General features: G+C 32.7%; 1 protein-coding gene across 1 annotated transcript; it reads right to left on the reverse strand.

Moving 5' to 3' along the window:
• Window positions 1-384: 384 nt before the first annotated feature.
• Window positions 385-12,708, reverse strand: LOC139503960 (probable serine/threonine-protein kinase roco6). The gene is made up of 6 exons (XM_071294005.1): window positions 12,577-12,708; window positions 9,744-10,032; window positions 2,984-3,622; window positions 2,662-2,768; window positions 591-1,286; window positions 385-405 (listed from the first exon to the last, which is right to left on the reverse strand). The coding sequence occupies exons 1-6, from the start codon at window positions 12,706-12,708 to the stop codon at window positions 385-387; spliced, it is 1,884 nt and encodes a 627-aa protein (XP_071150106.1).
• Between the last annotated feature and the right edge of the window lie 537 nt (window positions 12,709-13,245).

A 13,245-nucleotide genomic window follows, 5' to 3' on the forward strand; every position in this document is an offset into this window, starting at 1 on the left:
TGTTCAATTAATAAAATTATTGAAAAAACATTATTGAATTTTACCTCTACTGGGAACCATGATGTTGCTGTATGAACATTATGCTCAATGCCGTGAGATGGACATTTCCATGGTTTGTCTAGTTTAAATAGTTTGTTGACCTCGAGGAAACATGGGTTTTCTGATGAATTACAACATATGCTGGTAATGAATGATTCTACAGAGGTGTGACTCTGGTCACTGCTGGTTCTGATGTACAACTGACTTATTTTTTCTAAGGCAGAAGTGAGACATTCATTAATACTTGAAGCCATATCCCTCATTATGAGTGCGTTTGTTCTAGCATGAACAAGACGAACAATGATCCTTGTATCTTCGCAGAGAATGTACATGTCTAAAGAAGGATCAATTGTGAACACTCCTGACCTATGAAACAGCATGTCCTTGTTGTTTCCATATTTCTTTACAGCCCAAACATATAGACAGATACTTATAAATCGAAATGATAATGCGGGTGGTATCATCAGTGATGAAGTTTGATAAGCTATGGAAATGTTTCTGTTTGCAAAACCAGTAGAATGTAGGTATCCAGAATCATCTTTAGTCCTTACCATACTTGCAACGTAGTAGAAATCAGCAGGAACGCGTTTGCGATCTGAATCGTATCTCTTTGGTTCAACCATTATATCAAGGTGGGTCATGACATCCAATAAATAATCTTTATTTTCATTAAATCTACGATATATCTTTTTCATCCAAACTGTGTTAATGGACATCTTTGATACAACCCCTTTTGTGTCCAATACTTCCCACAGCTTTTCTCTTTCTTCGTCTCCTTCACAGAACCTTCTATCAGTAACAATAGACTTAAAGGCATCAATGAGATGGGTTGGGGACAATATGACATGTTTATCCAATTTTTGCTCATCAAAGTATAGGACCTTACCGATGGAATGTTGAAATTTCAGAAATACCTTTAATTCAGCTTCTGACAACGGTCTGATAGGTTGCAATGCATTTATCTTTGCTAGATGCTGTAGGGTTATCAAAGGAATGTTGCGTCTAATCAGTGATGCAAATTCTAACTCTAAAGGTATAAAGCACTTTGGAAGAGGTTCGCCCCATGTTGGTTGTTTCTCTGATTCGCGGATGATAGTTTTCTTAATCCTCCACATTTCTTGGTCATGTTTGTCTCTAGCGTTTACAAATATTTCCTCATCCATCACCAAATGTTGCGTTAAAGATGTATCTTTAAACATCTGTCGGATATCTGCAAATAGTTCATGACGTCGGTTTTCAACTTCATTCTAAAAAAAATCCAGAATAATGTTTTAAGTAATAAACTTATTCATGTACTTGATTAACACTCTTATTCCGTGAGATAACATTTAATCGTCAGATGAGCATTTAATATACATTCAATTGCATTATTACAATCAGCTGAAACTTTATATACTAATAATCAAGGATCAGACACAAATAATACAATATCTTAAAAGAAGTAGCCATTGCAAAGAAAATAGTTCCTTTTAGTAAAATTTAAATATATTTTTAGTGATTTGGATATCGAATAAATTCTGGATGGCAGGTGATACTTATAGAACACTTTTATAATTTTGGAAATTTGAATAAAACAATAGTGCTTGTCACTTAACATGTAATATTTGTTTAGCCTGCTTCTCAGTTGTGACGCGTCATTGTTTATAGTGCTTAACTTTCGGTATTCATTATGACCATTGTACTTATATTTACAAAGATAGGTGGTGTGGATTTGTGCATCCCAGCAAAAGTTAAGGAAGTGTGTTGATGCTAGAAATTGTTGAATTTAACATCTAAACAACTGAATGAAGAATAAGTGGTGTACTTCATCACTCAATTGCGGAAGGTTGCAAACGGAACATTACAACTAGCAAACAATGATAATATATTGAAGCATAGGACGAAAGAAACGCAACAAATGCCCATCGAAAAAGAAATGTTCGTCGAAATGTTCATAAAAAAACCAACAAGAATGCTTAGATTTCAAAGAGGCATTTGCAAACCAAATTATAGTACAGTTTCATATCTTATGCACTGGATTTATTTTACACCTTTTTCCCACGGTGTAACTACAAAACGAAATTTAATTGATGAATTTAAAAAAAATAGTAGAGTCGGACAAATTACTGGAGGTGAACTAAAAATTGTTCATACTGCTCAAAACTTGATATATACCTAAACAAATATTTGTTGAAATACTTGAAAAACTGCTGTTGTGTATTACGTTGACTGTAAGCTATTTTTTCTAAACAGATCAATAAAACCAAGAAAATAATTGAAAAAAGAGCCCACTATTTTCAAACTAACGTGTTTATTTAAATGATGTTGCAAAGATAAAACTCTGCTTATTTCAACCTTTAAAGTATTTAAAAGTGATGATGTCGAACTTTTGATTGATTTTAAAATTTGCCTTTATGATATTGTGTTTAAACTATTTTGTCGAAAGACATCAATTATTTTTTTTTAAATCGCACCAATCAGTACCATAACACATATATTAAAAGGGCATATGTTGTCAAATAATGTTCTCCGATTTGACTCAAATTGCAAATACACCTTTTCACAGCCGTATCATTGAAATAAAAAATGTAGGTTATTTAAAATAGGATTACAACAAATAGTGCTGTATATCGAAATACTTACAGCGTTTACCATATCTTTGTGCGTTAAAACCACCATAATTTTAGGAAATCCCTGATTACTTCCCTTGCAGTATGTAACAATGGTGTTAATCCAGAATAGCAGATAATCTGTAGGAATAAAAAAAAAAATAGAAACGGAAAATATATTACGAATAAACCAGCCGAATAACAATTTCTGCTCTAAGCAACTAAAATTTGAAATCGTTTTCGATTTAATTGTTTTATCATATTGGAAATACATTTTGTGATTTTGCATTCAATTCAGCTATTCAAGTGACTATTTTAAAAAAAAGTGCAAACTGTAAATGTGTGTATTTAAATACCTCTTGCTGTTTTATAGCCACTCTTTCCGGGAAGGTACTGGTCATTCGGACATGGATCATCGAGTTTTCTACTTCCATCCAAGACAACAATATAAATCGCTCTGTATGTTAGAAAAGTTTGATGTGTTGAATAGAAAACATCCTGACCACCAAAATCCCAGATGATTATAGGTGCTATCTTTTTGTTGTGTAATTGCTTTTGTCCAGCTTTGAAAGACTTCTCTAAGAATTTTTTTTTTGTGATTGACACTTTGACTTCTTTCACTTTTTTAGTAATGCCAAACACATTTTTCAGCTTTCTGATAGCTCCAGGTTTAGTAACAGTTTGTATGAGCATCTCATCAGCGTCATCTGTCTTCGAGTAATGTGAGTCTGTTGTTGGTTTTTCTTTAACAAACGTAACTTCATCTAGCTCTATGTCATTACAAAAATCAGATATTTGTTTTCCAGTTTGATAGCCCAGTGCGACGTGTTCGTTCTTATTGCTAGTTCCATCCAACTCTAATGTTCCTGCTTTGCTCGTTGCATTATACATGTTATCTTGTTGACCTGTATCAGACGTGACATCTTTATCTTTGTCTTGTGTTTTCTCTTTCTGTAACATGGATCTGCTAACGGTAATTTCTTCTAGGGAAAAATCTAAATAAGAGATCACTATGTTAAACGACTTCATAAGATACATTGTTTATTGAATGTGAGAACACAACCTTACGTTTATTTAAAATGTTTTGGTCATTCGGGAGACTGTCAAGCGAAGCTCTGACAATTTACTAGTTACTAGATATATAGTGTGATGAACTCAAATATTACTATTGTTTCTGTTCCAGATGTTGGTAATCAAAACATTTTATAAAAAAATGAGAATGGAAATGGGGAATGTGTCAAAGAGACAACAACCCGACCAAAATAAAAAAAAACACAACAGGTCTTCAATGTAGCGAGAAATTCCCGCACCCGGAGGCGTCCTTCAGCTGGCCCCTAAACAAATATATACTAGTTCAGTGATAATGAACGCCATACTAATTTCCAAATTGTACACAAGAAACTAAAATTTAAATAATACAAGACTAACAAAGGCCAGAGGCTCATGACTTGGGACAGGCGCAAAAATGCGGCGGGGTTAAACATGTTTATGAGATCTCAACCCTCCCCCTATACCTCTAACCAGTGTAGAAAAGTAAAAGCATAGCAATACGCACATTAAAATTCAGTCCAAGAGAAGTCCGAGTCTGATGTCAGAAGATGTAACCAAAGAAAATAAACAAAATGACAATAATACATAAATAACAACAGACTACTAGCAGTTAACTGACATGCCAGCTCCAGACTTCAATTAAACTGACTGAAAGATTATGATTTCATCATATGAACATCAGGCACAATCCTTCCCGTAAGGGGTTTAGTATCATACCATCATAACATATATGAGAAGAACATAACCCGTGTCATGCCAACAACTGTTTTTAGAATAAATGTGTTTAGTTCCGACGCAAAGACCTTATCAGTGACTCAATATTAACGCCAAAATATGCAATCTTTAATGACTTGACAACAGTATCGTAATTATATCCCTTCTTAATAAGTCTATTCAAAGGTTTTGTAAGTTTATGAGGTGAATACTGACACCTTTGTGCTTTATAAAGAATATTTCCATAAAAAATTGGATGTGAAATACCTGAACGTATAAAAAGTCTGCATGTTGAGCTATATTTACGAATGATGTCTTTATACCGATGATAAAATTTAGTAAATGTTTGGACTAGTTTGTGATATCGAAAACCCTGGTGTAATAATTTTTCAGTAATACATAAATTTCTCTCGTTAAAATCTAAAACATTGTTACATACACGAGCGAATCGTACAAGTTGAGATATATAAACACCGTAAGATGGTGACAAGGGAACGTCACCATCTAAAAACGGATAATTAACGATAGGAAATGAAAATTCATCCCTTTTATCATAAATTTTAGTATTCAGCTTTCCGTTAGTGATATAGATATCAAGATCGAGGAAAGGGCAGTGGTCATTGTTAGTATTAGCTTTATTTAAAGTTAGTTCACCAGGATAAATTTCATTAATATACATACTGAAGTCGTCATTATTGAGAGCCAAAATATCATCCAAATATCTAAAAGTATTATTAAATTTGTTTATCAGATGTTGTTTTGATGGGTCTTTGCTTATTTTTGTCATAAATTGTAACTCGTAACAATACAAAAAGAGGTCCGCAATAAGTGGTGCACAGTTAGTCCCCATTGGAATTCCTGTACATAATCAATAAGTAAAAACGAGATATACATCCAAACGTTGTTTTAGAATGGTGGAGTAAATCGATCAAAACTGTCAAAAAAAAATTAAACCAATTATTGCCACCAGAACTTATACGTGTACCTTTCCGGGTGTATAGTCTTACCTGTCTAAAAGTTTAAAAGCCAATGTCCCGGTAGGAATCCGAGCCTATTTATTATCTCAATGTCGCAATTTTAATTGACCGCATACTCGCTTGCAAGTTTATCGCACAATCACTTGGACCTCATCTGTACAACCACTTGGCCAACTTTAAAGCTTTAGTAAACACAAATTGACTCGTAAATCAATTATCAAAAATATTCTATAAAAAAGCTCAGTACTGATATTTTTGATTTCCGGTTACAGTTTATAACACATATATATTAAAATTATTATTAATCACAATGTTTTCGTGATATGGCTTCCAGTTAATTTAGCATACATTATGATATAGACATGTTGTACTTATGCACAATCAATTTGGAAACAGAATTGTTCTTATATTATTACGTATCAATGTCTCCGTGTCAAAAGAAAAAAACGAGATGACTGCTTTTTAAATGGTTAGAAAATGTCCTCATGATATGTGTTTCTGGCTTTATCAAATCTGAGATAAAGAGAAAGTTATAATAGGCTAAAAGGTGATTTAATAAAATATTTTTTTAACTAGAAAACTGTTTCTCCGTTCGTTCGTCGTTATTTAGGAACATTTATGTACCGCTTTTTATTTTGTAAAATTTCGTGAAATATAAGGTTTTGTGTTGAACTATTTGGATGTAATAAAATAAGTATACTTCAAACTATCATGCCTTCCAGAACACCTCGTCACCTCTTCGTATTATTGTTTTGTTTTATCAACATTTTTCAAAGTAGTGATTTCTTTACATTTTTACTCCCTTTCTATTTTGTTTTGTATTCCCATTGTTCAAGCTTTGATTGTGTCTCACTCAACAGTACCATAAAACGATTAATCTGTTATAATCTGAATCGACAAACTCAATGAATAAGTGTGCATTTGTATTTCAAACACCATAGTTGACTATAATAGGACGAACAAGGACCAAACAAAGAAATGTAAATTTAAAGTAATTTATAAAGTTGGTCAAGCAATTGCACATACAAGACCCAAGTGATTGAACAGTAAACTCGCAATCGATCGTACAGTCAATTAAATCATCCGACATTGATAACATCAATACATGTATATTTCGATTTTTAACAGGACGAAGGCTTTTGAACTTTCAGACAGGCAGGCAAGACTATTTATCAGAAAATTTAAATATGAACGTTCTAATAACATTGATTGGTTATTCAATGTTTTTTTAACATTTAAGTATTGCTGTTGTGTGACAGTTTTGATCGATTCATCTTGAGTTTCACTACTCTAAGGGAAAAGATTTGATGTATGCAATATTTTTATAATATGATTGGTTTATATTTACACCTTGCATGCTTTTACTAGCAAAACCTGAAGCCAAAACTTTATTTAGTAACATCTTACTTTCCGTCTAGTAACTTGTTATTTGTTAGATTGTTGGAGTCCTGCTTTAAAGACTCTCGAATGACAATTAAAATAGTAATAAAGTGCAGTTCCGTTCCTACACTGTGGTTAATATAGATAATGTACCTTACATAAGTTGGTTAAATACACACACAACTATTGTTAACCTTAGGGTGCTTTAAGAATAAAAGCTGAAGTCTTATAGCATGTTAAATGTGCCATGAATAAGTAACAGTTCAGCTGGTATGTCGATTTAGGCTAAACTTAATATCATCTCGCATTCATTCATGATTAACGTTGTTCATAATATTCATATTTACTTGGATAATTGATATCTTGATCCGTCAAAACGTTTCAAATGAATGGCCGAAAGCGTTCCGTGCATCATGATCCATGTGATCCATATTGTGAGTTTTAATCAAGTCTACTAGGAAATTGAACATGATTCGACAACTTTACTTTGTAAATCAAAAAGACATTGAAATTCAAAAATTGTAATATGTTTGTTTATCAGGAACATAATGAATGTATATCAATGATTTGCCAATCGACAATAACAAATAAACATAAACTAAAAAATCCAAAGGACATTTATATCAACAGTTATAAATAATAAAAAAGAAACAACACGAACTCCACTAAAAACCGGGAGTGAAATCAGGTGCTCCGGATGGGTAAGGATTTCCTGCACCATATACGGGAACCGTCGTGTTATTTCTTTGTTCAGTTCGGTAATGATGGAAGGCTATTATGACTGAGATGCCAATGAGACTAACCAACATGTGAATGAGGACGTACACGAACAGAGGAAATGCTATTGGACTCCACTCCCGCGTTACAAATAAATCAGCAGATGTGGTATAAGTGTCAATGACAAAACTGCCAATATAAGTCCCAGTGTAAGAAAAAAATAACAAGTATAGGTCTAAGAGTACGGCTTTTAACACGAAGTATTGGTTTGCACCGAACAGCAAGCTATAAAGGAATAACACAGTCTGTAAACGAGGTAATGTCGGCTTTAGTTGTAGAACTTCTGGCAAATACAATTGCTTAAACAAACAGAATCAATATCCTGTCGAATCATAAGTCAAACGTCCACTTTGCCTCTGCCTATCAAGCTACGTATTAAAACAATACCCCGCACAACTCTTATATAAATGAACAAACTTTCCACAGACAAATATACACTTCAAAATAAATTGTATATGCGGAATATTTACCGAAACTCGACTACGTTTAATTTCATTACACATGCAAATGTTAGCAGATAGGGACATACACTTATAAGTATTAGTGCACCGACAATATTTGACAATGTTTTTTACAACTAATATTTCGTGTATCCTGGGCACCCAGAAGTGAAATCAAAATTTATTGCACACGCTTTTAAAATAACATGTTTACAAGTAAAGGAGGGTCGTGATGGGGTAATTACAACTGGTTTACTACAATACACATATCCTTTTTGTATTTTGGGCACCCAGCTGTGAAATTAAAATCATCTCCCAAGGTTTTTAAAATTACATACCTTCAAATATTTGTATATACATACAATTACGGACATGTTTGCACAATGCAAAAATTCAATTGTCAAAAAGACCTTATGATTACAGATAAATCTATCAAACATTCATATTCCATCACATTTTTAAGAGTCATATATGTATAGTCGCAATACTAAGGCGGCTTTAAATCAGGAATAGATAACCTTACCTGTATTTGGCAAAAAATTTCGGAGTTTTTGGTCCTCAATGCTCTTCAACTAAGAACATTGTTTGACCTTTTTTTAACAATGTTTGATTCGAACGTCACTAATGAGTCTTTTGTAGACGACACGTGCGTCATGTGCAATTATAATTATAATATTTCAATCCTTGTATCTATGATCAGTTTATATATCGAAGACTATTATAATTACACAATTCCACTTTAAACTGTTTCTATAGAAAGAAATTTGAATAAACGAAACAAAAACTCAACACCGTATTAACCAAAAAAACATAAACTGAAAATGAGGAATCAAACGGAAGACTTTTGGTTAACACATTTTGATTTATATGTGTGTCCCCTTTTTATAATGTTATGCTTGGACCTGAATTACTCATTGATTGACCAACACAAATAAATCAAATAATAAGTCCAGATGATGAATCTTAATAAGTTTTTTTTTATTTCATTTTTTTTAATGTCCTTTTTCTCAATTCAATAATTAAAGCACCTCCTTGTACGCTATTCGTTATTTGTTGGACCGTTTTCTCTATTTTTAATAAGCTTTGTCCTTTATCCTCTAATCTGTAAAGCCCAATTCACACCCTCCTTGATCATATGCACGAACAATATTTGACAAGGTTTACTACAATTAACGTGAATCTTAGACACGTTGCTCTTATTATCTACCAAACAGAAGACAATAAACTATGGTATTGGGTTATTAGGACGTGGTGATTTTACAGTTTTACATTCAGAATTCAATGTGCCCGGATATATATAAAAAATTAGTTTAGACATGTAGACCTGTCCGCGGTTCTCATTATATCTTATCCCTGCCTGTCATGAGAAATGGTCTCACTTAGTCTTGCCCAAGACCTGATCTGCAATAAATTAGACAATAGGACTAGAACAGTCATAAACAGACGTGGGAATCATTTTTTTATCGGTAAAGGAGTCTCAATTGTCTGCTCAACATATTTTTCGTACACTTTAAAAGCGAGTAAAATGTACCTTCTGTACAGGTTAGTACCACTGTAATTGTATACATGCACTATGTGTTTTTTTACATCTTTTTGTTTGGTTGAGATACAACGGCGATAACATCAGTGCATATTTTTAACTTATGTATGCACTATTTAGACGAGATAATGGAAAACTTTACGATGTAGTTAGAAAGGTCATCACATCAGATAATGAAATGATCGTTCATCTGAAATCACATGTTGGCTTGACGCTTTCGATTTGTATAAAACTCTACCTTGATGTCCTCCTAGCCAGTCCTTCGTATCACGGTCCATGTATGAAAGTCCATTATATAATTCTATTCCATCAGTAGACATCCTGAACCTGGTTGGTCGTTTTCCGACAAGATATCTGGCTATAGTTGTCTTCCCTGTCGCCTGTTCTCCAGCTAACATCACTCTTGACTCATAGTGTGGATAACTTTCTTCTTCCAATAAACTAGAGAACACCCTGGCAGATTTTTTATCTAACTTTTTTACTTCCCATGGAAGACCTGAAATTTTAAATATAAACTCCGAGGTAGGCTAAAATGTACACAAATTGTAAGATACATACTGTATAACCTTTAACACATACGTAACCATTACATTGAGAGTGGTTTACTTAATATACATCTTTATTTGTCCTTTTTTTGTCTGAGCTTTATTTCTGTTTGAATCCTGCATAACTGTTTGGGTTAGCAAAACAGAAAGTTTTTTGTTGTTTTTTTTTTAACACTCTAATTGATTCTTTATTGCACATATTGCTGTTTAACAATTAAACTTGTGTACAGCATTTCATCAAGATTAGATTACAACTGAATACCTAGGAATAATATTCAGTAAAATTAACTAATAAATTACATAGCTTTAATTCACACATTAAACTATTATTATAGTTATTACAAATAGTTTTTGCTACATCACTAAAAGTATTTTCAGATATATTCATATAAAAAAATATCTACACAATTATTGTTTTACGGAATTTGATCATTCATCCGGAATGACTTTTTGGGTTCTTTTATTATTTAATCAAAAACAAATTGCGGTCAAGTGACCTCAGACGACTTTTCTGTCCCTCGTGTTTGGACAAAACACATGGAACAGTACACCAATATAAAGTTTATCTTTATGGTGTACTGTTCCATGTGTTTTTATCTAGCAATTTTGTGTTATTCACATTCGTCTTGAAAATAAGAAGGTTTTTTCCGAATTTATTAAGGTATAGTTTTGATAATACAGACCAATTTGCATTTTCTGATTCTAATATATCTGTCAAGAGCTGATAATCTTTACTTTAACTGTTTATTTAACTATCTTTATTATTTTTAAATCATTTAAATTGCAAAAAAGCTCTTTTTATATACATAACGCAATGGTCATGTACATACAAATGCATTTAACTGAAAACGTTATGTCCTACGTGAAATGTGTAATACTTGTAAGCGGATGGTTTTAAAGGAAAGTTACGGTTAGCAAAAGATGGGAAACAACTCTCAAGATATGTTTGTCATTTCGAATTTTTTGGCAAAATAAGGTTTACGTCACTCAAAACGCTAATCACAAACACACTAATCATTAGTACACTGAAATTGAGGTTAAAAATGGTACATAAAATCATCAAATTTTAGTAAAATAGTCATTCCAAAATTCGAACATGATGGTCGTCACTTAAATGTGTTATGGTCGAATCGTTGACTATTATATTTGCAACGATGTTCCTAACCGACATGAGACGGTCGTCACTTTTGAATATGATTGTTATCATAGTATTTGAAAGTACTGTGCAGATAACCATGTTATTAAACTCAGATGACATATTGCAAACAATACTCAGCTGATTGTGTGATATACAGACATTAAGTTTAAGAATTATAAAATATACACAGTCTTGATGTATTCTGGTTTAGTAAACAAAAACTGCAGGGACAATAATTTAGTAAACAAATCATACTAATGATGCCTTTTCTTGTCGTGTAATTTTGTAGTCGTAATGTGGTAAATTACAGACTACAAATAAGTTGACAAAAAAAAATGGCATACAGACACTTCACATTTGCATAAGCAAAAATGAAAGACAAGATTACAAAAACATGACATTATGCAATGCCGACATCTAGATATTGACATATTGTAGAGCCATGCCTGTGCATACAAATAATAGTTAGCTTGATGTAAATTCAATGATAACAAAATCAATGTAGATTCCAATAAAACAACATTCACAGATCATCTTATAGTGTTACATTGTTAACCTTTTAGGATAAGTTTATTGAAATGATCGCTAAGTTCAATCTGATCGTATCTAAGTTTATAGGCTGCGTAAACAACATATTCATCAAAATTAGTATGTGCTATCTCGTATCTATGTACATTATAACTACAGCATATAATATAGCGGTACTGTAATGGTCTGACCATTAAGTATAACCGACGATTGACTCAAGCAAAAAAGACTATCAGGTGCTGAAACTGTAATTATGAACCAATCTGACATATGGTAAACAAAATTACAGTTTTACAATGTGTTTAGTTAATGTTATGCTAACGAAAACTCATATGTAAATAATAACACAGTCCAATAAATGCGATTAAATTTTATACTTAAAGAGCAGTTTATTTTTTTTAAATTTAACGGAAAAAAATGTCCTAATAACTGTAGAGCAATATGAAGGCTTCAAATACAATGTTTAAAGTAAAACTCAGTCTGTAGTTCTACAGTACTGGAATGATCTTGCAATCCAGTACGAGATAAGTGTAAGAAAAGGGAAAACATAGAGATAATACGATGTTTTAAAGTTCTTACTAATTTGTAAAAGGTTAAAGATGAATTATCGTACTAAACTGGAACACATTAACATATTAAGAATATAATCAAACGAACTATACGATTTGAGGAACAACAAAGGGATTTAGTTTGAGGTCATGCCAAGATAAGACCACCAGTTCATTTTCCCTTATATTCAAGCCAGAATTGGCGATAGAACCTCCTGCTCGAGAAAGACGTTGATTGTTCAAAGACAGATTAGTCTATCCTCGGGGTACACATACACAGGTAATAACTGGGCACACATTTATAGAACTTACGGGTTGTTGTGGTCTAGTGGTGTAAAGTGCAGTGGTATGTCGTTGACTTTCACACTCACAAATGATACTTGGATTGCAGTCCCGACTTTTGTGTGTGGGAACATTTAAATTTACAAAACTTGTTACACACATTGTTCTGTCGTAACAGTTCCTTGCGTTCCTCGATAGATTTGGCTTGCAACGCTTGGCATTCATCTAAGTGATGCTTTGTCTTGTGTAAGATACACAGATCTTGCTGTTGACTGCTGTCTCTAGTTAGCTGTTCAACATCCGTCTCATGGTCGTTGACTTTAACGTAGGTCTGAGGTGTCAATTTTGCGCAGCACCTTTTGTATTTAGTGTGCCTTTAGAATCAAAGATGAAACCAGGATCGTTTTTAATTTTGATAAGATTAAACATGAATTACCCTCCTAAACTGTAACCCGTAAAACTGATTAAGACTATAATCAAATGAACTATAGAAATTGAGGAATGGCGTAACAAAAAAGGTTTAAAAAAAATTATCGTAAATAAACATTTTAACATAATATGTTCAGTACATGCAATCCCACCTCAATATTTCAACAGGTAACCTTCATTTCATAAATGAGGGTATGGATGGGGTTGTTTCATTTTGTCAATTCTTTATTCTTTATTTTTATGCATATTTTGTCTCTATTCTTTATATTT

The sequence above is a fragment of the Mytilus edulis genome, chromosome 14 (genome assembly GCF_963676685.1).
Source record: "Mytilus edulis chromosome 14, xbMytEdul2.2, whole genome shotgun sequence".
Taxonomy (NCBI): domain Eukaryota; kingdom Metazoa; phylum Mollusca; class Bivalvia; order Mytilida; family Mytilidae; genus Mytilus; species Mytilus edulis.

Excerpts from the sequence above, each read along its gene's own strand:
- LOC139503960 (XM_071294005.1), bottom strand. The coding sequence starts at position 12,708 with ATGTGTGTAACAAGTTTTGTAAATTTAAATGTTCCCACACACAAAAGT. Across the intron at positions 1,287-2,661 it reads ACAAAGATATGGTAAACGCT|AATGAAGTTGAAAACCGACG; the intron begins GTAAGTATTTCG and ends GATTTTTTTTAG. Across the intron at positions 406-590 it reads TCTACTACGTTGCAAGTATG|GTCAGGAGTGTTCACAATTG; the intron begins GTAAGGACTAAA and ends GCTGTTTCATAG.